General features: G+C 39.3%; 1 protein-coding gene across 3 annotated transcripts in view; it reads left to right on the top strand.

Moving 5' to 3' along the window:
* Nucleotides 1-4108: 4108 nt before the first annotated feature.
* VAPA (VAMP associated protein A) overlaps nucleotides 4109-26763 on the top strand; it is a gene marked incomplete at both ends in the record, with an annotated part of 40739 nt that continues 18084 nt past the window's right edge. For all 3 annotated transcript variants that reach the window (XM_084252578.1, XM_084252577.1, XM_084252576.1), the window contains 2 exons: nucleotides 4109-4187; nucleotides 26084-26236. In XM_084252578.1, coding sequence (XP_084108704.1) covers nucleotides 4109-4187; nucleotides 26084-26236 — 232 coding nt within the window. The remainder of the gene's footprint in view (nucleotides 4188-26083; nucleotides 26237-26763) is intronic.

The raw sequence follows: 26763 nt of genomic DNA, 5'->3' as shown, positions 1-26763 counted from the left end.
CAAGAACTGGGGTACAGGCCAGAGATGAGGGGTGAAAGGATTCACCAGAGAGAGTGGGGAGCAGAACAGGCAGATCTACTGAAATACACTGCTGAGGGGAGCAGTGGGAGAGACAGGAGAGGTCTGCTGTGCCATGTGGGTTGCTTCCTGGCCAGCCAGGGATCAAACTCATTGAGGCAGTGGCTGCTAATTGCTTGATGGCTCTGTCTTTAACCCCTGCACCACCAGGGAGGCCCCTCTCATGGATTTTTTTCAATTCCTAGCTCCTCTGTTTCTCTTTCAGGTGAATGGTTTCGAGTCCATGCCAGTCCATATATTAATCCAGCAGATTTCTACACCATGGACTGCCTTCTTGATCCATTCTTGGCTTCTTTAACATCTCATTCTCTCTCTTATATCATAAGCAGAAAGGAAGGGAAAGAGATGGTTACGAAATTTTGGGGAGGGTTGGGTTCAGAGTGACCCTCAAGGTGAGACTGCAGTGCCCCACCAGGGCTGCTGTAACCCTGAAAGTTGCACACTCTTACCTCTGACCCAGGGGATCAGAAAGCTTGACTTTAGATGGGGCCTCTGCTCTCCTAATCCTTCAGCAATTGACAGCCTCTTGGTATCCAGGAAGCTAGTCAATGAGCACTGGAACTGGTGAGGAAGGCTCAAGTTTATGCTGCTGCCTCAGCAGGAAATCATCCAAAAGGAGCAGAAAGCTGACCCCTGCCTCACCCCCAAACCTGAAATATCACATGAGTGTAACTCACTGGGTGGACTTCTTTCAGAACAGAATCCTAGCTGCAAAAGAGCTATTTGATGTTTGTCTCTCCTGCTTCGATGTAAGCTTCTGAGGGCAGAGATCATGTTTAGCTGGCTTACCACTCTATTACCTCTCTGTCACTGTGCTCGTTCCCATTTAAGATTGCTAAGGGAGCAGTGCTGGAGCAGGCAGTGTTCTAAATCTATGTGTTAACTAATTCAATGCTCATCACAAACCTTGGATGTAAGCATTATTACTCCCATCCCACTCCCAATGTATAGATGTATAATAGTCTCAGAGAGGTAAAGTAAGTTGCTTAGGTTACAAAGTGGAAAACAGAATTTGAACGTCACACTTCAGACTCAAAGCCTGTAGTCTTACTGGGTACATTTTACTGCTTCAATATTTATTGGAAGCATGTCTGCTTAAATGTTTGATGAATTGAATTGCACAGATAATTGCTCAGGCAAATTCATAATTATAGAGTACCTCTATAGCAAAGTCTAACATGTTTATGAAGATTATTTTATTTTACCATCTATACTGGAAACCTTTTCTGATCCTTGCCAAACCATAAGAGATAATCTGTCCAAAGGTGAATATGACTAGTGATTTAAGTAGGATGAAATAACATACCTCTGAGACTTATGATAACTTGGTAATTAGAGAAATATGCTTGAGTATTTTTTTTACTAATAGTTAAAGAAAACTTTGGGTGCCGTACACATCAATGTTAAAAGAACAATGACCATAAGTCTCCAAGTTTCATTTCTAGTTAAAAGTTAATAGATAAGTCAATTAATTTTAAGTTGTTGCCTTAGTCACTTTTGATTGTCACTTGATTGTGGCATTGGGAGAACAAAATGCATAGACAGGATAATTGGGCAGCTTTCCCTTTTCCCCCCAACCCCAGTTTAGCTTTATTGCTGACATGAAATGCTCTCACCTGCACTTTCATTTCTATATTTAACAACAAGAGTAACACTTCTGTTATAAGGTTGTTCTAAGTAGCAAGTGATGATGTTTGTAAAATTCTTTGAACTGTGAGAAGAAAGGTATTAATAAATACCAAAGCACAAATTAAATAGTGCACTATTTAATGAGGGGTTGATGATTCAGGAGGACTGAGTCATTATTAATGCAATGCTCTAAAAGAGTAATTGCAAAAGATGTTTCATGTATTCTTAGACTACCAGATATTTAGAATCTTACAATTTTTAAGACTACATCAATTTGATTACTGAAGCAATATTGAGAAGAGAAAAACAGTTGATTCTAAAGGAGATGACTTAAAAGGGTAGAGGCTTCTTATTGATATAGACGGGGAAACTGGAATATATCCAGTTCAGGCTTCCCATTGAACTCACGTTGAATGGGCAGCCATTGTCCCTTAGGAATTGACTGGGAACTTCCTCAGCATGCCATGCCTGCTAATTGACTGTTTACACATTGGGGATTACCAAACTTTCCGGTAATGTCCATCTAGTTGTGGAAGAGGCAGTTCAAGCCAAGGCTAACTGTACCCATGGTTAAGTTCTTAGGCAAGCAAAATAATAATAGTATTACCTAAGTACTTTATAAATAAAATTATTATTTTTATTATTAACTGGAGTTTGTAATGACTTTTATGGCCAAACATATGTGGGACACTATCCTGTGGAATGATTATCAATCTCAATTTTTTAACCTTAAGCCCACATTTTGATAAACATACAATTTGTGTTCTTCTGTAATAACAGAATAATAATAATAATAGTAATAATAATAAAGGGAAAGGTAAATTTAGAATGTTTTTCCAACTATTTAAGCACTCCCATCTTCTCAAGTTTTCCAGACTGAAGGTACATTCCTCTGCGTGCATCATCTTCCGTGAATGCTAGATTAGCAGTTCTGGAGAGCTATTCCCAGATGGGCTCTGATAGCTGATTACACGTTAAAACTTGGACTTTGTGCCTATGCCTAGACTACGTTTCCATTTGTCTCATTATTTTCTAGACAAACTGGGCTGCTACTTCATGGCCGTAGCATCAATTCGCCCCTTGTTTCATGGTGTTTCCTGGGGAGTTAAATTCAAGTCGTAGCATAAAAGTTTATTTACAGCACGTTCATTTGTTTCACTTGATGCTCATGCCCCTGATTACCCTGGCAATCGGCTGAAGATTGGTCAGCAACTTTGCGGCTGGGATTTTTCTCCTTTGGTCCCATTTACTGCAGGGATACCGTCAACGACACAGAAGGAATTCACCTCCAACACGGGAACATGACAACTGTTTGGGTCTGTCAATAATCAGAACTGAAGAACAGACTCCAGCGAACAGACGCTAGAGACTTTGACTCTTGTTTGTTGATTTATGCTGAGTCTTGCAGATTTCCCCAACGGCACGTTGCTTCTGAAATGCCTTTGCATCACTGGAGAGAATTCAGGAAGCAGGGGCCGATTGCGTGGAATATGACAGAGAATTGAGCTCTACCAATAGAGGAGTGGATAGAACGAGCGAGCAAAATAACAAATATCAGCCTGCGTTCCTCACGGTGCATTTTACATTTTTAACCGGGGGATCTCGCTGTCTCCAAAAGTTTTTTTTTTTTTTTCTTTTTCAGCGTAGCCGACACTCTCCGAGCTAAAAAGAGCGTCAGGCGCTCCACCCCACCGCCTTCAGCAGCCCTCCCGCCCCTCCCGCCCCGGCAGCCGCACTACAGCTCCCAGGCAGCCGCGCTCCCCGCGCGGGCACCAGGCCGGGCCGAGGCTCCGCCCCGCGCGGAACGTGCCGGGAAACGGTGTGAGCGGGCCTGGCTCCCCTTCCTCCTTCCATGAGGCATTCCCACTCGGGGGGTGTGACACACCGCCACGGCGGGCTCCCCCGTTTCGTAACCGGAGCTAAACGTGCCCGAGGCGTGCGTCCTCCGCCCGGCGGGGGCCCCGCGCCCGACGAAGGAGCCGGAGCCCCGCCCCTGGTCCACACCCGCTCCCTTGACAGCTGAGCTGCGCTCGGCGCGACGGCAAGGCCGGCAGCGCGCAGGCGCACCAGTGCTCGCCGCGCCGGCTGGGCGAGGGGGCGGGCCGAGCGCGAGGCGCTCCTGGTCGCCGGGGCGCGCACGTAGGCACGCAGGGGCCGTCACGTGGGGCGCCGAGGATCGCAGTGCGCGTGGCCGCGGCGGCTGGTGTGGGGTTGAGTCAGTTGTGAGACCGGAGCTGCTGACCCAGCGGGCGGCCCCCCGACGCGGCGACAGAGCGGAAGGCGTCGGGGCGCGGGAGCCGTGAGCTGGCCCCATCGTCGAGCTCGGCCGAGCCGGCGCCGTCGCCCGTCCTCAGCCAGCAAACCGCCGCCGCGGGCGCGCCCCCGCTCTGCGCTGTCTCCGATGGCGTCCGCCTCCGGGGCCATGGCGAAGCACGAGCAGATCCTGGTCCTCGACCCGCCCACAGACCTCAAATTCAAAGGTGGGCTGGGAGCGGGCGGCGGCCGACCGGGCGCGGCGGGCGGGCGGGGGGCTTGCTTTGCGGCGGGCGGGGCGCGCGGAGGGCTGGTCGGTGGCGGGCCCCAGGCGGCCCCCTCCCCCACGCGCGGCACTGTCCCGGCTCGGCGCGCCGCGCGGTCCTCGGCCTGCCGCTCCGCGCCGGGCCCCGCGCCCCGCCTGGGCCGCTCGCGCCGCGGGGCGCGCGCCGGCCCGGGCGAGGTGGCGGTGGAGGGGCCCGGCCCGGCGCCGCCGCCATCTTGCGGTCCCGCGGGGGCGCCTCCTGGGTGCTGCCCGCGCCGCCGCCCGCGCCTGGCACTTGTCCTTGGCCCCCGAGGGCCGCCGGGCGTTGTCTCGGAGGGTGTGGGGTGGGCGGTGACCTTAGAGCGCGCGCCCTCGTGGGCGGCGGGAAGGGGGGCTGCGGGATGGCGCAAGTGCGTTGGGCTCCCGCGCCGGCTGTCACCGCGGTGGGAGGCGAGGCGGGGCGGCGGCCCCTGGACTCGGTTCCGAGAGAGCCGGCCCTCGGCCTCCGTTCGCCGCCGGAGAGCCCGGGTGGAGCCTTTCCTCGGCCCCGGGGAGGGTGTTGCGCTCCACCTTTTCGCCCGGTTTGCAACTCGGCTGTCAGGTACGCGGGGCGCCGGGGAGCCGGGGCCGCCCGTGAAGTCTCGGGTTTTGACTTCACCCGGCTGGGTTGGCGGAGCCCCAGGCGCGTGCGGGCAGAAAAGCTATGCGTCAGCCTGGGAGTTGGTAGTAGTAGGTTTATAGTAGTCGTCTTCCCGGGCCTCTGAAATGACATTTCAGCTTACCATCCGTGTAGGTCAGACCTGGTGTTTGTCTGCTCCCGTCTAGTCCTTTAACTTAGCTCGTTTGCTGCAAAATCTTCGGTGTTTGTGACCTTTGCCTTAAGGTTCGTAGTTCCACAGCAAACCCCGAGAAGGCTGATATGTCACTTAGTTTAGGAGAACCGTTGATTTATTTTGTAGCAACGCCTCGATAAATTGTTAGTTTGATTGGTGATCCTGGAGGAATCCATGGGACTAAATTGTTAGTTTGATTGGTGATCCTGGAGGAATCCATGGGACTAAATTGTTAGTTTGATTGGTGATCCTGGAGGAATCCATGGGACTGTTTGGCCCATTCTCTTTTCATTATGTAGGATACTTTAGGAGGACGTTAAACCGAATGGGTTAAACTTTTTGAAGGCATACCGAAAGAATGAGAATCCTAAGTAGAAAGCAGATTACATCCTATCTTCAGTTAGTGAAAACTGAATCGCCTTTTGGAAGATTCAATATCTCATATTTCAGTTTTAGTAACTTTGATGAGAACATTTTTATGAAATGTGTAGTAACTCCAGTGCTTTAAACAAATTAAATCCTCTCTCTGTACAGGGTTGAGTATAAAAGAACAATTATTATTTTCCATAGGAAAACTTTCAAATAGTTATAGGAATTTTAAAATGCTGTGTTATGGCATCATGAGAGTGATATTGTACAGCTCCTTTTATTTCGCAAGCTTTTTAGTGCTTTTGAAAATATCTGAAGTGTAAGTGTGCTGCTTCTTATATTGGATTTGGTTTGCAGATAACTAAGAAATGTTTTGAGGGGCATTGAAGTACAGTTTATTGTAGCAAGTGTTGCATGATTTTACGTAATTTTAGCAGAAAGAAAAAAAGCACCTTTGTGGAATCGTGAAATTACCCATCTCAAATAACCATTGTCTTAAATTGGAGGAATTTAATGTAAGCCTTTCTGATGTGTGTTCTTTGGAGAATTTCAGTATTTTTACTTTTTTGACAGGCTGAGTTTACGGAGGAAATTTCCTCTCCTCAGTCACCTGGTGTGTATTGCCATTAAGAACTTAGAAGTCTTCAAGAACAATTTTAGGCCATGAAATGTCCACCGAATTTGAAGTTTTCTCACTAGAGAAGTTGTACTATTGCCATAGTTAGAGATTAATAGAGAAGCGAATTTAAAACAAAATAAAAAACCCTGCACTGTGACTTATCCATATATTTCACTTAATTTAGGTATTGAAGAATTACAGCTATAATTATAGAATAGGTTGTTCCTGTGTTATGAAAGTAATTCATAGATTCATTTAAAAAAAGTTTGGACATCAGTGGCCACCTTTTAAAAATTGACTTAAAGTGTTTCTTTGCAAAATTTATAAGGACACACCTTCAATTGAGCCATTTATTTAGCAAATAGTTACTGAAAACTTTGTGTGTTCCCTATATTTGGTTATGAGTATTTAATGATGAGTAATTCATTCAAAAGATTTCAGCTTATATTTGGGGATTCAGTGCTAAGCAAAATGGAGAGAAAAGAGTCGCAATTTACTGGAGAAAGTAAACAGTTAAATAACAGTAAAACATTTTAGGTTTTATCTTTCTTTGCCTTTGAAGAACTCCAAGGCTCATGAGGGAGACAGAAAAGCCTTATACATACTATTATAAAGGGTAAACAAGTATGAGGAAAGAATTCCCTTTTCCCTGGCTCCCACCTCCCCTTTAGGGAGCTTTCTTGGGAGAGGTTTGTTTTCAGTTAGGGAGTGGGGGAGGGCTGGGCAAGGGAGTAGTTGTTTACTCACCTGGATAGAGAGAATGGTTTATATACCCAGATGTGTGCTTCTGTTGTAAGGTGGAGTAATGGGGAGGATTGAGAGGAGGTGCAGGATGAATTAGGAGGTGACATTTAGTGTCATTTGATCCTTCCTCCTCAGTGTTAGTCCAAGGTAAATAGTTTGCTTTGATGGAAACCTGTCTATATTCCTGTGCACAGCTCAGTACTAAGTGAGGAGACTCATTTACAACCAACAGTTTCCTTATTCTCAATTTGGTGATATAAAAAAAGCCATGAACTCTTATTTGCCATAAATCACCTTTAATTTTTGGTTAAGTAAAGATCTGTTAAAGGATAGTTTCGCAAATTTTAAATGTAATCTTCTCATAGGTTTTTAACAATTATTTTTACTCTACATTTCACTAGTAATGGTTTCTCCAAGAATGATTTACTTAATCATTCATTGGGTGGTGAACTTTTTTGGTATGAGTAATACAATCATCTTAATATGAATTATCAGTACACAATTTTGGAGAAGCAGATTATCAGTTCAATACAATTTCTGTATACTTCAATATTAAAAAATATTTTATACAGTTGTCAGTATATGAAACTACTTTTATAGTGGTGTAATGAATTCTAAAATCTTTCTTTGGTTGTGTTAGTAAAGAGAAGAGTAGATATTTTCAAACTCTGTTTAAACACTGGTAAAATTTAACCAAGAATTCAAATTTGACTTTTGTTGTTACTGTTTATGTGAAAGACTATATTTTTTTGTTACTAAATTTTTCACTATTGTAAAATTTTCTCTTGCATTGTGTGTTTTATTTTTCCTACTTATTAGTAGTTTTGGAGTAAAGTTTGAAGGAAAAAGTTGAGAAAACACTAAAGTGAATTGCATGTATGTTCTTTTCAATAATTAGAGTAAGAGGAAAATAGACCAAAACCAGTGTATTGAATGAGGTGACCGATGACAATACCAAATTAGTAAAGAAAATTAAGTTCTCAGAGGGACCAGAGCATCTTTGTTTAACAGCACATTTGAGAAGCAAAAATGAAGATACAGAATACTTCTATTCTTGGGGAAATATCTGTTATGTTTTTAGACATATTCCTATTTCACAGTGGCCACATCAAATGCTAAGGGTAATACCTGCTTCTCTTCCCCACCTCCCAGGACATAGATGTCATCTTACAACTCCTTTCCTTAAAACTTTAAGTAGGTTTTGATTGCCTCTGAATAAAAGTCAATTTTTTTTAGTGTGGCATACAGGCCCCCCTTTCATCATGTGGTGATTCCTGTTGTAACACTCATCTTCACAAATCCATACTTTCTTCTCTGAGGGAAAAAAAACCTGTCCAAACCTATTTTGTCTCCTTTTGCTGATTAAGTTAAAATCCCTCTTTACTAATACTTAGACTGTGTTCCATCAGAGATTTTCCCATTTGTGTTTTCAACACTGACTTCTTCCTTTTCACATAAAAGCACACCTAAGTCTTTCATTAAAAACAAAAAACAGAAGACAAGTGGAATACCACCTTGACCCCATCTACTTTCAATGTCCTTCATTTCCTTTGTAGTCAGATTTCTTGGGAAAATAGCTCTTGCTCACTGCCTTGCCAGTTTCTCACCTCCTTTCACCTCTAGTCCTATTTCTATCCTTAACTGTTTGTTGAAAGCCAACTGCATTGATCATTTCCAATATTTGTCCCATGTAACTTCTAGCTTTCTTTTTTGTTCCCTTTATTGTCTTATTCGTAGCCTTTTTCTTAAATCTGATGTGTCAGATTCTGATTTAATTTCCTTTTAATCTCAGAACTTTCCTTGTTTAGTCTTGTTTTGAAGGATTCTTTCTCTTGTTTTGAGATCCTCTTTCTTATCCTTGTGCTCTCTTTACATGTTGTTACACACTTGTTACGTTTTAATTCAGGTTTATACATGTGTTTTAGAACACATTACTTATTGATGGTCTGGATTTGAATGTTTCTCAGACATCTCACACTCAATATATCCTGATCCTACCCAGTTCTACTTTTTTTTTTTTTTACTACCCAGTCCTACTCTTCTCCCACATTTTTTATTTTTGTGACCTTATGATTACTCATACCAGATACTCTGCACATCTTATAATGAAAATCTGTCTACTGTCCAGTGATAATTCTTGAAACTGTCCCCTTTAATAGAGTTGTACTTGCAAATTCATTCTTTTTCAATTTATACAATACAGAATTGAGATTCTGCTATATGTAATTCATGATATTCATGATAAATATGTTTTGGAATTAGACACTAATTTTGAGTAAAACATAATCTTTGCTTTAATGGCTGTAAAGAGGTACATAATGCTGTGAGACTGTAAAATAGGGTAGTTTGATCTGATCAGAGAAGGCTTTCACAATTGGACTATGATTTTTCAAGAGTGAGTGGAAGTTATCTAGCTGAAGAAGAAAGGAAAACCCAGTATAGTAGGAGCAGCATATACAAAGATCCTGAGGCAGGAGGGAACAGGAAACATTTAAATATTATTTGACATGTTAAATTACAGCTGGTGTTTTTTATTTACAAGGCTGAAAGAGTCAGTGTGACATTATTGGAAACAATTGAGTTTGGTGCTGTAGTAGACCAAGTTAGGAACTCTAAAATCCCCAACCCACTGAGGGTACTGGTAGAGTGGGGGAAGTGGTAGAGGGAATGGAGTGACATCACATTTATGTTTGAAAAATAAAATTGTGGTGGCAATATTAAATAAGATTGGGAGGAAATAGAGATGAATTAGGCAGTTGCTGCATTCCAGACAAGAGGTCGTAAGTTGGACTCAGGGGATGGTGTTGGAGATTTTTAAAATGTAAAGGGGCAAACCAATGAAACTTGGTGGTAAGATACGTGCATTGAGAAAGAAGTGGAGTTATCTTGAATGTCTTTGAGATTTGTACCTTCCATACTGGAGGAATGAGGTATACTCTTGAGTCAGGACTTAACTGCATGTCTGGCTGAGGACCAAATGTGTTTTATTTGGGGGTGTGTGGAAAGTGGTAGGAGGAAGATCATATTCTGTTAGATACATTGAGGTCCTTTCAAGATACTAATGAGGTGGTGCTAGTAGATACTTGGTTATATGGAAGTGTTTGTTGTTACTCAGGGAGAGCTTTGGGCTGTAGATAATTTCTTTGGTGATTACCTTTTCTTTTCTTTGTTAGTCAATAGACTGATCTTTTCACTCATGTCTTGCTCTGGCCAACCAGTCTTCCCTTTGGAAAAGCGCATGAAAAATGTATGTGATATTGCTGTTCCCTGGGTAAAACAGCCTAGTTTGCCCTTACGTTGTTGGAAAAAGTCCAGAATCCATTTTCTACCTCTTCATCTCCTTTCTACCTATGGCTTTGGTTATATGAAACCAATTTTTCAAAACTCTTCGCTGTTGAGAACTTTGCTATTTGGAATATTGTCCTCCTTTGTGTCTGTCACCTGTGTCCAGTTCAAGAATCAGTTTCTTTTTTGAAGTCTTTGATTCTCCAGCCCATATACTACTTCATACTGCTGTTGAAGTTGTAATAACTACTTATCACATATGGTGTTTATGTTTAATATTTTTTGTCTCTCAAACTAAACTGGGAATTACAGGGGGATATACCTGTGTCTTTGTACCTTTTCATTCATAATAATAAGATATGACTTGGAATAATTACCCAGTAAATATTGATTTTGCATTTAATAAGTCTCAAATGATTTTTTTCCTTGTAATTCCGATATAATTCCCATAATTCTCTTTTTTAGTAGGGCTTTTTATTTGCTTCTACAGGTTTGCACTTTCAAAATTTTGTAGTTTCAGAAAAGGGATAGGAGAGTATTTTGTTAAGAGCTGACACTAACCATAGATACATTGTTTGATCCTTATGCTTTACCTTTTTCAATTGTGACATGAGAGGTAGGTCTAGGTGATACATCTGCCCCTAAAGGTTTGTGAATACATATGACTGTTGAGTTTAAAATAAAAGGTAATTTTCTTTCTTTTCAAAAAGATTTATTTTTATTTATCTATGCATACAAGAACTGGGGTGTAGGCCAGAGATTACAAGGGGTAAGAGGATTCACTTGAGACAGAGTGGGGAGCAGAACAGCGGATCGGCTGAAATACATTGCTGGGGGGAGCAGATGGCAAAACAGGATAGGTTTGCTGCACTATGTGGGTTAGCTCCCTGACTGGGGATCCACCTCATGCTGCAGTGGCTGGTAATAGCTTGATAGTACTGAGACTTTAATCCCTGCACCACCAGGGATGCCCCCCAAATGATAATTTTCTGTGAGGTGGAAAACTCTATACACCCCCCCAAAAGGTAATTTTCTATGAAGTGGAAAACTATATATGAAGAATCAGGTCCACCATCCTGGAAACCTGTGGTGGCCTGCTGGGAACAGGACTTATAAAATATGGCTGGAAGGCTATGGTCCTGGGCCGTTTTTGCTTGTAACAAGCAGGTTCTCTGTAACCAGAGGGAGCTTACAGCTCTTTTTAAAATTGAAGGTGTTTTCCCAACATCAGGGAGCAGTGAGCTCTACCTCACCACTATGGGTGGTTTTCTTCCCTTCTAGACCTGCCTTTAAGGACAAGCATAAGTGCTAGTTGCAGGACACCAGGGGCCTCATAAACCATGTGCCTCTCTCCCTTGTTTTATGTATGAAACAGATTCCTCCTGTGCAATCCTCCTTGGAAGTGTAGGATGAAGAAATTCAGATAAACTTAAAATTCACCTCCCTCCCCCCCCAAAGTTGTTTATTCTCAGGAATTCTGTCTGTGCAAAACATGTGCTTATGTTTACAAAGCAAAGAACAGCACAGTGACTCCTGGTGGCAAAAGACTACAGCTTGGGCAGTCTGGGGGAAGGTGTGTATGGAAGCGGTGACATGGTTCAAGCTAAATCCTGAAACAGCCTTCTGCTAAGGCCATGGAACACAGAATCTGTGTGATGTTGTACCTCTCAAGGATTTAAACTTACTGAAAAGCTAATAAAAACAAGTCAGTTTGTTCTCTTGTTAAAAAAAATTGCAAATGCTCAATTGATATAAATTCTTCCAAGTTTAGTGTTTTGTGATTGTTAGTGTTGGTTATTTTGTTACTAGCTTACTGCCTTATTACCTTTTAATTTTTCTTTAAGACTTTCTTAGGTTGAGATAGCCTAAAGACTGCCTGCTAGCACACTTTTTATTTTCTCAGGGTACTTCCTGACCTTTTGTTTATGCATTTGTATTTTTTTTTTTAAAGATTTATTTATTTATTTATTTATACAAGCACTAGGTACAGTCAGAAGCGCGGGAGGGTGAGAGAATTCACCAGAGTCAGAGCAGGATGCAGAACAGGCAGAAGGACTGAAGTACACTGCTGAGGGGAGCAGTGGCTGCAGGAGAGGTCTGCCCGCCATGTGGGACCCTCCTCTGGTGGCGGGGGAGCAGCCGGGGAGGCACTGCAGAGGCTGTGGGCAGCTTCGCAACCCAGCGCTCAACCGCTGCGCCACCGGAGAGGCCCTAATGCATTTGTATTTTTCTTGACTTTAGTGAAGTCTGTCTGCCTGCCTTCAACCATATTTACCATTATTTGCAATTTTTTATTTGTTCACTCCTGTATTTTAAAACAAATTCAAGGCTAAATATTTGAGCTTGCATTTCTAATCAACAAAAGGGGAACATTTTCTTTTCTAATTATACTATTTTTACTTAAAAAAAAGCCCCAAAATGTTCTTTAATGTATATTATTTAGTCTATTGAAAGTACCCCCATTGTACTATTTTTTAGGTGATTTGTTCAATCTGTGCATTGCATTTGGTTGTCATGTATCTAAACCCTTTTAATTTTAAACAGTGTCTTCCCATATTCTTTTTTTATTGTGCCATTGACTTGTGAAGACAGGTCTTTGTCCAGCAGTATTCTGTTTTTTAGATTATGTCTAATACCTATTTCCTGTCAGTTTGGAGTTAAAATCTAAGTACTTGATTAGAATCAATCAGGTTTCAATATATTTTTGTTAACAATACGTCATAGATGGGATTGTATCATGTTAGGTACAGAAAACATCTGGTTGTACTACTTTTAGTATAAGTTTGATGAAAATCTTATTTATCCATTGAAAAGTTACATAAATAGGTGCCCATTTGTGGTAATAGGTGAGAGAAAAAAAGAGTAGAAAGAAAATAATGTTCATCATTGGCTCTACTTGAGGATTCGGGTATCTTTTTTTTTTCTTAGCTTGTGCTTTTAAAGATTTCTACAATGAGCATGTGTGCTTTTAAAGGAGAAGCCTAAAAGAATTGTTTTTCTATTGGACATGATATATTTGGGAGATGAAACCAAAGGTTTCATTGTTTCTCCTTGTACTTGTTTTTATTTTTCATTACTACTTAAACCTCTCATGTGGTCTGAAATCATTTTTTAACAAGGCAAAAAAAGTAAGGGTAATAGAGAACAAGTCTAATGTTTGTACCATCCAGTAACAATTAACAAGTCAAGCCTTACAGACAAGTAGAAAACATGAAAGTAAATCTAATTTGTAACTTTTTTTTTTTTAAAGATTTATTTATACAAGCACTGGGTACAGTCAGATGCGCTGGAGGGTGAGAGAATTCACCAGAGCCAGAGAGGGAACAGAACAGGCAGACTGATGAAACACACTGCTGAGGGGAGCAGCAGGCACGGCAGGAGAGGTCTGCGCGCCATGTGGGACCCTAGCTGGAGGCCAGGGATCTGGAGGCCAGGGATCGAACCAGCACTGCAGAGGTTGCGGGCAGCCCAGCCTGGCAGCCCAGCGTTCAACCGCTACACCTTGGGGGAGGCCCTAATTTGTAACTTTATTGTAACAGTAAGCAAATCATAACTGTATTAAGTTTCGTTGAGCTCTTACTGTTGGCATCAGTTGATACTTGGGAGAAGTATGGTAGTTTTTTGTGCAGATATTTATTTCTTTTAGAATGACCTTACTAGGGTTCCTTCCCCACCCCCAGACAATGCTGATTGGCATAGTGGTGGTCACCCAGGGCCAGTCAAAAATATATGCTGGTGACCAATCATTTAAAATTTTGATGCATCCCCTTTAAACATAACTGTAGTTAGATGATAATAGACTTTAGACTTTAAGGTCACATAGACCTGGACACAGTGGTTGATTTGGACCACGTGCAAACAGAAGCAACTAGTTGAGCAGAAAAGGGAGGAAAAAAAGCAGGCAAGAGATTTTGTCCCAGGAATTAGTGACTTCTTGTGTCACTGAAGTATATATCTTTTATATAGTAAACTGTTAAGTATGATTTTATTCTTCATAATAAAATAATTCCCTCCTTAAACAAGATTGAACTTAAAATAATGTATTTATGCATATAAGAGCTGGGGTGTAGGCCAGAGGTGCAGGGTGTGGGGTGGTGAGAGGATTCACCAGAGACAGAGTGGGGAGCGGACCAGGCAGATTGACTGAAATACACTGCTGAGGGGAGTAGCAGGCTGTACAGGTGAGGTCTCCTGTTCCTTGTTTGTAGCTCCCTGGCTGGGGATTGAACTCCTGCAGTGGCTGCTGGTAGCTTCATAGTGCTGAGATTTAATCACTTGTGCTGCCAGGGAGGCCCACAAGATTGAATTTCTTAATTTGTGAAAATATATTCAACTATGATTCTGTGTGACACATTTAACAAAAATCTTGTCCAGTGTCTTAAATTTTCATAGATGAAACATTCATGTAGTTATAACTTTTGGTGACATACATGTCATTGATAGGAAAGTTTTCAAACATCAGTAAAAACAGTTTGCTTAGCTGCTTTTCTGACACTTGCATTGTTCTGTATAACTAAAGTTATCATGAATGTTTTGGTATTGGTTTAAAAATTCAAGTTTAACCAGAAACATTTTGGTGATGGTGTGGAGAAAAAGGAACCCTTGTGTACTGTTAGAAATGTAAATTGGTACAAATTCTATGGAAAAGTGTGGAGGTTCCTTGAAAAATTAAACATAGATCTATCATACGATTATTCTACTGTTCCACTTCTATGTATCATAAAAACACTAATTCACAAGATATATGCACCCATGTTCACTCTTGCACTAGGCAAGATATGGAAGCAGTAGGCAAGATATGGAAGCAATCTAAGTGTCCATAAAGGGTAAAGAAGATGTGGTGTACATACATACACAATGGAATACTGCTAAGCTGTAAGAAAAGATAAAATATTGCCATTTGCATTTACATGGATGGAACTTGAGAGGAGTATGCTAAATGAAGTCAGAAAAAAGAAAGACAAATATGACTTTATTCATGTGTAATATAAAGAAAGCCAAAAGAGCAGACAGAACAAAACTCAAACCAGTCTTAAATTCTGACTGCAGAACTGAGGTCAGCAAAGGAGTTAGGGGGTGTGGAGTGAAAGGTGGAGGGAATCCACTGGACTGGTAGAGGGTTTATTGGTGCTTTGATGGTGGCCATTATGTGATAACATACATTTGAACAGGTATGAAACTGTACTCCTAAAAATGCAGTGATGTAAATCACTATTAAGGCAAATAAAATTAAATATTTTTAGGTTTAAAAACATTTTTAAAGGTTTAAAATTTAAAAAAAATATTTAAAAACACCTTAAAAATTTAGGTTTAAATGAGTTAATGTGTATTTCAGCTTTATAAGGATGTTAGATTTAATCACCATTTTTAAGTTTGAAATGTTAAAAAGGAATTCTTAATGAGAGGACTTTAAAATTTGCAATATAATTTGGCAAATTTCTTATGGATTTATGTTTTAATAGCCCTTTATTTTGTAACTGTCTTCCATGTATACATCCATGTATGTACACATTCTTTTTCACTTATTTAGAGCTTGGGTAATCTGACATGAATTAGAGTGACTGCCATACCTTTAAAGGCATATTAAGTACCTTTATATTATAGTGTGTGTTTCTTGTTTAGTTTATTTTTTTTTATGAAAAAAATTTACTTTTCTAAATTACAGGGGAGGGGGGTCACTTCTTAGCTTTTTGGCTAAGATCAAGTGTAGTATAAATTAACGGGGAGATGAATAGCTTGGTCTTGTGTTTTCTAACTACTGTTTGTATTACGAAAGACTCAGTGACAACAGAGTTCCTCAGAAGATAAATTTTTTCAGTTCCTTCCCTTTCCCACTTAATTAAAAGATTTTATGAACAAATTAAGCTAACATATAGCATGCTTATGTCCCTTTTGGTTGTAAAATAAATGGTAAATGTAGAAAATTCAATAGTATAGGGCAAATAAAAATTATTGAATTCTACTACCTGGAAATAACCACTGTTAACATTTCATATATTTATTTTATATTTTCTGTGCATAACCACACATTTATATAATTTTTAAAGTTAATATCGATGTGATCATTTTTTCATTGTAAATATTTTGCTACTAATCTGTCAGGAACTTCTGACAGATGCTCAAAACGTTTATTCCAAGTTGTCCCAAAACATCCATTCTGTCTTATTTCCTCCCATCCTACATATCTAGATTTCAGAAAATAATCTAAACTCTTCAGTATGGAGCACTTTCTTTTTGAATATATTAAGTAGCATGTATATTTATGTCTAATTTTGAATGCAAACATTATTTCAAACAATTTTATGTATTTATTTTTCTTTAGAAGGTTTTACAGTGGAAAAACATAATTTATATGAAACTTTAAAAATCAAAATGCTGGGGCCTCCCCGGTGGCGCAGCGGTTGAGTGCTCGGTTGCGAAGCTGCCTGCAGCCTCTGCAGCACCGGTTCGATCCCCAGCTGCTCCCCGGCCACCGGCGAGGGTCCCACATGGCGTGCAGACCTCTTCTGACACCCGCTGCTTCCCTCAGCAGTGTACTTCGGTTCTTCTACCTGATCTGCTTCCCGCTCTGGCTCTGGTGAATTCTCTCACCCTCTCGCGCTTCTGACTGTACCCATAAACTTGTATAAATAAATAAATTAATTAAAAAAATAAAAATAAAAATGCTCCATTTCTTTTGTAAAGGCAAGCTTGTTTATTCTTTCCCCATTATTTTAAAGACCACATCAATGGGATTATTCAGGTCAGAGTGAACCATCGAAAGATGGAAAAATAGCACTCCTAAAAAATTTAAGGTAGCTCTGTACAAAATTTGAGTAAGGCTGTGATAGGATTGAATTATCACCCATCTTGCCAAGAGTGGCTGTATTTTCAGGCAGTAAGAAGAAAACCTTTATTATATGCACAGTGAGAAAACCTCACCTCTCTTCAGGAGGGAGACATTATTTTTCATGATTATTGACTATTTAATGTATCCTTGAAAATCTAGTCTGGATTAAAGTCCCTGGTGCTTGCACTTGTAAAATGTGCAGAATTGCTAGACACAATAGAGAATTGTCTCCTAACAGGCCTCTGAATAGCTAAGCATAAGTGGGTTTCACTGAGCTCATGATTTAATGTTCATGTACAGTGCCTGTTCTTTAGCTGCACCTCAGAAACTTTTCTACTTAAGTATTCCATGTCTGTATACTGTTGTTTTCCCTGATTTAGAATTTGATTGTCTTTACTAGTAAGCAAACATTGAACTCAATGATATGCATGCTGAGGCTGAGTGTAAGTGAGTAGGAGTGTACTGATATCTTCAACTTACTTTGGAATGCATCACAAATAAGATGAATGAATGGACAGAGATGGAGAAATATATTGATGTCTCAAAACAAATACAGCGGTTGTTGCTTGTAGAATCTAGGTCGTGTGTAGATGAGTGTTCACTGTACAACTATTTCATTTTCTCTGTATGAAATTTTTGAAAATAAAAAGTTGGTGAAAGAGCCAACCACTCTCTTGGCTTGATTCCCCCAAGTCAATTATCTTTGCAACTAGAACTCAGTTTTGCATTTCAAGGAAGATTTACAGTAATTCACGTTAAAATAGATGGATAACCATTTAAAAATTTGTCATAGTGGTCCTACTTTCACCTGTTTTTAGCTTACTGGGGTTCCTTTTCAGTTTGGGGTATTTGGAGAATAAAGGTCTCTCTATTTAGAAGGATTATGTTGCTCAGATAGCTAGAATTTTAGGTATATAGCTTAAATATAAAGGGCATTACATTCTAGAGAGATAATTTTAGGCAAAGGAGGTAGGCCAGTCTCTCACTTGGGACATCTTTCTAGGTAAGCTGCCTTTACCTACATTTTGGAAATTTTGGGGTCAAGCTTTTTTACACAGAGGCCATATTTGTGTGTGTCACATTTCTCTCTGATTAAGACTTTGGGGCTGGGAATAGGATTTTGACTTACTGGTCATGATAGTTGTGGAATTGGGATAGAATATTTCGTGACAGGAAATGTTACCTTTATTTAAAAGTAGACTAAACAAAGACAGTTCATGTCAAAAGGTTAAGTTGCTTTGATTGTAGTTTTTTTTTCCTTTCAGTAAACTACAAGTAAATGTAACATATTGTGTGGAATTCTTGTATATGGAATATTATTACATATAAAATGTCAAATTTCATTTCAACATAATGAAGTATGTATCAGGTGGCACCTGGAATGTGATGTAGTGTACTTTACTATTAAGTAATCTTAAAATGGACGATTTCAGTAATTCTTTGTAAATGTTGAACTAATCATAATTATTGGCCAAATAACAGGATTTTCCTCACAGGGATTGAGTTACAGGAATTCTTAAAACATGAGTGTCTTCTGCATACATTGGTTCTGATGTTGACTTACTCAAACTGCTTTTCATTTCTTTTGGTTTTTCTTTTTAAGTTGTATCAAGAATCAGTTTTCTGAAAAAAAAATTTTTGTTGTTATAGCAAAGGGAAAAATAAGTAGTTTAAGGAATAATAAAAAAAAAAAATCACCGTGTAGTCTCTGCTCAGTTCAAGAAATAGAACTTAGCCAGCATTCCAGAAACCTTCCTTGTACCTTTTGTTAGATACTATCTCCTTTTCCTATAAAGTTAATACTTGTCCTGACTTTTCAGTGGTTTTAATCACTTGAGCAACATAAAAGGATATATTTTCACTTAGGAAAGCAGGAGATTATTGATATAATGTGATTTTTTTATCCCTGTTTGACACAATGTTTTTTATATATATATTTTTTGATGCTTATTTGCCATCTTGAAGTTCATATATAAAATTACCTACCAGTATACAAAATTAAATTTTTCAATCCCCATCAAAGTACCAACAGTATTCTTTAAAGAAACTGAGCAAAAATACTAAAATTTACATGGAACCATAGAAGATCTTACATGGCAAAAGCAGTCTTGAGTAAAAAGGGAAATGGGGAAGAATCACCTTACCTAACCTATAAACTGTGTTCTAAAATAACCAGCACTGAAAATAGTATGGTATTGGTGTAAAAATAGACACCTGCATCAATGGAACAGAACTGAAAGCCCAGAAATAAATCTATGTACATATCAATATTTAATTTCTGATAAAGCAGCCGTGATCATACAGTAAGGAAAGGAGGTCCTCTTCAATAAATGGTGCTGGGAAAACTTAAAGGTCACATGTAAAAAATTAAGTTGGTTCATTCTATTCACCAAAAAAAATTCCAAATGGATTAAATATGTAGATATAAAACCTGCAACAGGGCCTCCCCTGGTGGCACAGGCGGTTGAGAGCTGCACTTTGCGGCTGCCTGCAGCCTCTGCAGTGCCGGTTCGATCCCGGCTGGCCGGCGAGGGTCCCACATGGCGCACCAGACTTCTCCTGTCTCACCTGCTGCTCCCCTCAGCAGTGTATTTCTTCAGTCTGCCTGTTCTGTTCCCCGCTCTGTCTCCGGTAAATCCTCTCACCTTTCGGCGCATCTGGCCTGCACCCCGATTCTTGTATGAATAAATCTTAAAAAAAAAAAAAGACCTGCAACAATAAAATATATAGAAGAAAATAAATATTGGCAATGTGCTCCATATCAATAACAAAGATGTCTTTGAAGACTCCACCTCTAAGACAAGGGAAATAAAAGCAAAACTAAGCAGTTGGGATTACCTCAAATTAAAAAGCTTTCACACAGCAAAAGAGAATATAAGCGAATTAAAAAGGCATCCTACTGAATGGGAGAAAATATTTACACATTATATCCCTGACAAAGGGGTAAATATTAAAGATATGTTAAAAACTTACAGAATTCAACAGTGGCAAACAATTCAATTAATGAAATGGATAGTAGATCTGAACACAGAATCCACCAAAGAGGATATTCAGAAAAATGTTCATCATTACTTTCAGTAAAAGAAATGCAGGTTAAAACCACGGTGTGATACCATCCCACACTTGGGAGAATGGCACACATTTAAAAGACCCCCCAAAACTGCTGGAGAAGATGTGGAGAAAGGAATTCTGTTAACTGTTGGTGGGACTGTAAACTGGTGCAGCCATATGGACTGCGATCTAGATATATCTTAGAAAACTAAAAACAGAAATACTGTAGGACCGATCAGTTCTACTCTTGAACCTCTATTAAAGAATGTAAAACCTTCAATCCAAAAATCTATATACTCTGCAATGTTAATTGTAGCACTATTTATAGTAGCCAGAACTTGGAAACAATGTAAAGTGCCCAGTAATTGAGGATTGGATAAAGAAGTGAATCTACTATGTGGAATACTCTTAAGCCATAAGGAAAAACAAAATGTTGCCACTTACAGCAAAAATGGAAGGAGTTTGAGAAAATGATGTGGGGTAAAGCAAAGACAAATATTGGACATTTATATAGCAGATTATTTGATAAAACAAGATACTTAACTATTGGACACTAATAAATTGAAGTGTAAGGTTTCTGAATTAATAGGGAAACTGGGCAAGGGTATGTAACAGATGGTAGTGGCGGAACAAAAACTCAAGTTTCAAGGAAAAAAATCAGGTAGTATAGAAAAGAAATCACTAAGAACTCCATCTTTTATATAGTCAGGCAAATAACCACCCAGGACATACATGTTTTTAAGATGAACATTTCAAAAGTATGTACCTGACCCTCATATGTCATGCAAACAGGTGGTTGCATTTGAATATGGGTGAGTCATATTCACAGAACATTCCTCAGTTTCAGTTTAATCCAGTGACTTAATTGAGGTTCAGTTCTTGCCTTAGTTCTGTCCCCCTATTGTTTTTACTTAAAAAATAGCAAAAGAAATTTTAGAAAGCAAAGAGAAATATCCTATTCTCAAATTAGAGGCTTGTTTAGGTGTAAACTAAAATTGAAGTCTTATAAAGTGGGACTAAATCCTTTGCACAGTAGACAAGGAATCAAACTCTTGAGGGTAAAATTGACTAGAGTCAGTACTACCTTAAAGGTTTAAGGTACTAACCAGGTAAATGTAACCTCATACATCTTTTTGCCTTAAGTTTGCTATTTAGCTTCTGTGTAATCTTTGACAGTAACTTAATTTCTTTGGGCCATAGTTTCCTCAAGTGCAGAACTCTTACTCTAGTAGGATTGCTACATGGATTACTTTAGAATGTTTAAAACTGAGTGGCACAAAACAATTAACTGTTCCTGCTATTATTTTTATAGCAATAGTATTTGTAAAAGGTGGAACAAGAACTCACTTTTTGCAGTACTGTTCTTGTTGTTCAAAGATTATCATGTCATTCCAAATTTGACTTCTAGTTCTAATATTCAGAACTAAGACAGTCATTTTTTTAAAGATTTATTTATTTATGCATACAAGAGCTGCGGTACAGGCCAAAGATGCAGGGTGTGAGAGGATTCACCACAGACAGAGTGGGGAACAGAACAGGCAGGCTGACTGAAATACACTGCTGAGGGGAGCAGCAGGTGAGACAGGAGAAGTCTGCTGCGCCATGTGGGTTGCTCCCTGGCTGGCCAGGGATTGAACTTGTGCTGCAGAGGCTGTGCATTGCTTCATAGTGTGGTGCTTAACCCTTTGCGCCACCCGGGAGGCCTCCAGAACTAAGACAATCATTTATCTTGACACAACCATCTGTCAGTATCTCTGAACTTAAAGTACTTGTTCTCAGTGTGAAAGTTCAAATATATGAAAATATAATATATCCCCACCCCTCAATTTTTTAAAAATATAGTATGCTAATTATTACATAAAGAAGAAATAAGGAAGTCAATATGAAATAGTGCATTTCAGAGTATAAACATTTGCGCATGACTTTACCAGAAGACATAATGAAGATGCTTGTAATCTACTTGTAATAAGTAAGTTTGGATTTAAGAAAAGTAATGTAAGTTATCTGAATAGTACTACTAACAAGTTTTCTTTATAATCTTTGAAATAAGGTCAAAATAAGACTGTACATGTAGCTAAAGTAATGTAGGTGTCATCTGCAGATGTCTAATGACTGATACAGATGTGATATAGGCATGATAGGTGGCATTGCTGTTGATATAGAATAACTTTCTGTAATAGTAAACTCAGCTTTTAAAACTTTGAAGGAAAGAACAAATTTTTCTGTTTTTCATAATTGGTGCACCTATGGCAAAGAAATTTTTCATTAATATGGATTTCTGGAGGGGTATTTGAAAATTTAGTTGGGGAGGGTCTTCATTCATCTATTCTTTACCTGTTGCATGAGACCAGTGTTTATCATCTCTTCCTGATGCCTTTTTGTTTGATTATATTTGTTCCCATTTGAGTCTTACATAATTTTCCAGTATTCAAAATGGGAAACTTTACTTTTCTCAAGTTGGGCTTCTATACTTTAAATGTTACGAGTTTTAGAAGACGTTTATCCTTGTTTACTGAAAAGATAGCCTTTGTAAGGTCAGCCCTGGTATTACAGAATGTATAACCTGGTCCTCTCTTTCCCCCAATAATAGAATCACCCATTTATTATGTTAAAAATAACTGTCAGGGGTACTTGTCATCAAAGGATTTGGGATTGTGTTGTAGCACTTTCACGTAAGTTACATGCATTCTCTTTTCTTCTATTTTTTAGGGTCTGTAAAGGTACATTTCATTACATCTTTTTAAATGTAGGTCGCAAAGAAGCTTCAGGGGTCAACAGTGCCCCATTCCCACCAATCTAATCTCCCTCTCACCCTTATGCCCCTCCCCTGCAAAAAAAAAAAATTAAATGAAAAAATTCTGCGAATATTTGCCTGTGCACATTTTTCTGGGGCAATATATAGCTTTTATAACGTTCTCAAAAGTTTCTGTGACCTACAGTAGAAGACCAGATGTTTCTTCCTATGCCTTTTTTTTTTTTTGATTATTTATTTTATACAAGATATGGGGTATAGGACAAAAGCGTGGGAGGGTGAGATAATTCACCAGAGCCAGAGTCGGGAGCAGAACAGGCAGACGGAGCAAAGACATTGCTGAGGGGAGCAGCGGGCGAGGCAGGAGAGGTCTGCTGTGCCATGTGGGGTTCTCCCTGGCTGGTGGGGAATTGAACTGGTGATTCAGAGGCTGCAGACAGGTTCGCAGCGTGGCGCTCAGCTGCTGCGCCACCGGGGAAGCTCTTCCTATGACTTCTTGTAGCTATTAAGTTATTCTTATGGTCATGTTCATCAGTACTTGCTGATTTTCCATTTTATCCAGGGACATGGGTTCAGACTCTCTGAACTGTGTACTGGGAGCAGTCCTTAATGAGAGGCGTGGTTAGAGTGACACAGTGGAACAGAAAATCTCAAATTCATTTGTTAGGTGGGCTTAAGTAATTTTACTCTTTTCTGATAATGTTAACATGTCAATTAAGCATTTTTAAATTGGGGCCTCCCCGGTGGCACAGTGGTTGAGCACTGGGCTGCAAAGCTGCCCGCAGCCTCTGCAGTGCTGGTTAGATCCCTGGCTGCCAGCGAGGGTCCCACATGGCGTGCAGACCTCTCCTGCCGTGCCCGCTACTCCCCTCAGCAGTGTACTTCGTCAGTCTGCCTGTTCCGTTCCCTGCTCTGGCTCTGATGAATTCTCTCACCCTCCTGCGCTTATGACTGTACCCAGTGCTTGTATAAATAAAATCTTTTTTTTAAAAAAAAGAATTTTTAAATTGGTGTTTTTTTCTTTAGACACACTGGTCATTTTTAGATTGTTTGCATTGCATGTCTAGGAAGACCACAATCCTACCATGGGAAATTTATGAGCCCTGCTGGGCAGTATAAAATTTAAGTACTATTTTCAGAATTCATGTTGATGGAAATTGACACAAGGTCATTTTGTAAATCAGTTGTTTTACCTTATTTTGGATAATTGGTATTTTCTTCTGAAATAGGGGAGAATTAAACTGAATTTAAAAAGCTCCTCCCCCAAATAAAAAGCCTTATGTAATTGTTATGAAAATACAGAGTGGTTCAAAATTAAAATTTTGTGACTTTTTCTTTTCTCATGTTACCAAGAATTTTTTTTTGAATCCATGCTTGTTGCTGATGTTAAAGTCCTAGTTGAAATAGTACTAGAAAAATTTATATCCTCAATTTTCTTTGGTAATTTATGGACTTTGAGAGTTTTAAGAAATGGAATCTATGTTTTTAAGTCTGCTAGTTTTAGCAATAGTTAAGCTCTCTAGCCAGCCATTTTGTGGATTCTTACAGTAAAATTAACAGATTGGAGTTTTTCCTTTACTCACATATGCCTATGTAATATGGAGTGGTTAGTCTACTTACCAAAAATGCAGGAAGTTGGGATTGAAAAAAAAGAAAAGAGTGTAAAGTAATATGAAAAATGAGTGATTAACTTGACCATATAATTAAAGCAAACTGTTGAGAAGATTGTACTTTATATACCGTCCCCACTTGTATACCGGTTGATTTAAATCGATATTTTACATTAAATTTTTTTCCTGTAACTAGTTTTCTACCTCTATATGTTTTCTTCTAATGTTCTCTCATTTCTCCTTCTCTTCCCAGTTCCAAATTTATTAGAAATTATTTTACGAAGGGTAGGATAGGATAAAATCATTTCACTTCTTAGGGCTTGAAATGAGTAATCTTTTTTTAATGGCCTTGCCTTTGAAATCTGTTCTTTACCTGTTGCATGAGACCGATGTTTGTCATCTCTTCCTAATGCCTTTTTGTTTGATTATATTTGTTCCTGGTTGAGTCTGTCTTACATAATTTTCCAGTATTCAAAATGGGAAATTTTCCTTTCCTCAAGTTTGGCTTCTATACTTTAAATGTTAGGAGTTTTAGAAGACATGTATCCTTGTTTACTGAAAAGATAGCCTTTGTAATAATTGTCCTTGCTTTCAGCCTTCTAGCTTATCAAGAAATACGTAACTCAAAACTGATTGTCTTAAAAATCATTTGAAGTTACTTTTGGATTAGTTAGAAGTGTGTGGTTATTTTTCACTGGGGCGTATTTTTAAGTTTGTCTTTTCTTTCCAAATTAACAGGGTTTTTTTTTGGGACGGGGTATCCATATTAACCTGTATAACCTATCATTAGGTTTTTCTTCACCCAGGAGCAAAAATGGTTGCAAATCTTCCTTTCCCCCCCATTTTAGGACTTAATTAAATTCAGCTAGGACTGGATCTTCTGTGTTCGTTTTGCAATTTTATATTTGGGTATAGAACCAAAGCTTAAATACTTTGTATCTAGAACAGTGCTCATGATAAACGCTTTATTAGGTGTGTGAGTGAATTAAACCTTGTTGTGGTAAAGTAGAAACACTGTTGTCAGTGGGTTTATTGTCTTCAGATTTGGAGATTTTTGCAGTTGCCTTATTAGTAAAAATGAATTTGAAGATTGATACTAGTTTACAACACCACTGGAAAATTCTGTCTTTTTAGTAATGTGGTAAAAGAGCTTGTTGTAGGAATACAATTGTGGACTAATTTCATAAAGTGAAACTTTAAAAATACTTTTTACTTGATAAGAAATAATACTTGTTGGGCCTCCCTGGTGGCGCAGCGGTTGAACGCTGGGTTGCGAAGCTGCCCGCAGTCTCTGCAGCGCCGGTTGGATCCCCGGCTGCTCCCTGGCCACCAGAGGAGGGTCCCGCATGGTGCGCAGACCTCTCCTGCCGCCCGCTGCTCCCCTCAGCAGTGTACTTCGGTCCTTCTGTCTGCTCTGCTCCCTGCTCTGGCTCTGGCGAATTATCTCCCCCTCCCGAGCTTCTGACTGTACCCAATGCTTGTATATATGCAAATAAACAAACAAACAAACAAATCTTTTTTAAAAAAGAAATAATACATGTTTATGTAGAAATTTTGCCAAACATGGTGAGGAATGAAGAAAAAAAAACAAATTTATCTGTTGCCTGGAGGAAAGTACTGTTATCTCTTGGGCATATTTATATATGCAGGTTTTAATATATACTTTTAAAGAAAACGGAGACTAGGTACATTCAGTTTTAATTCTGCATTGTGTGTGTGAATCTCATTAAAATTTTTTTCCTGATTTTGTTTTTTAAACCCTATAGGCCCCTTCACAGATGTAGTCACTACAAATCTTAAGTTGCGAAATCCATCAGATAGAAAAGTATGTTTTAAAGTGAAGACTACAGCACCTCGTCGGTATTGTGTGAGGCCCAACAGTGGAATCATTGAACCAGGGTCGACTGTGACTGTTTCAGGTAACAAATCTTGTCTTAAATTTTACAGTTTTCAATTTTGGTATTATTTTATGATTGCCTAATTCGGTTTTACTTAGAGTTTCATATGTAGGGAGAGAAGTTGTTTTTAAATTACTCTGGCTTTACCTTTAATGGTATCCTTCTGTTATCTTACTATATGCAGATTCTTGCAGAGAATTTCTCACCCCTGTGATGGAGTGTATGTGGTCAATTCATAAGCATTTGTCAATTAAAAATTTCGTGACCCTGACACATTCATTCATGGCCCATATTTTTTTATCTTTGGAATACTACATCATTTTTTGATCATTCTCATTGAGATCTGTTACTACATATTGCTTAGTTATGGAATTCTATATCTTTTGCTTAAAATGTTCAGGTCTTCCCTTTTTTGATGTCTTTCTGCCTTTCACTGTAAATACCAACAGTGTCCTATATTTGATGACTTTAATTATTATTATTCCTTTTTTTTTTCACCTTGTTGTTCAAGGGGTATCTTGGTGTCTTCCACAGATGGATCGTTCACT

This window comes from Talpa europaea (genome assembly GCF_964194135.1).
Source record: "Talpa europaea genome assembly, chromosome: 13".
Classification (NCBI taxonomy): Eukaryota; Metazoa; Chordata; class Mammalia; order Eulipotyphla; family Talpidae; genus Talpa; species Talpa europaea.
Note: the sequence above shows the minus strand (reverse complement) of the source record. Positions and strands in the feature narration are given on the sequence as shown.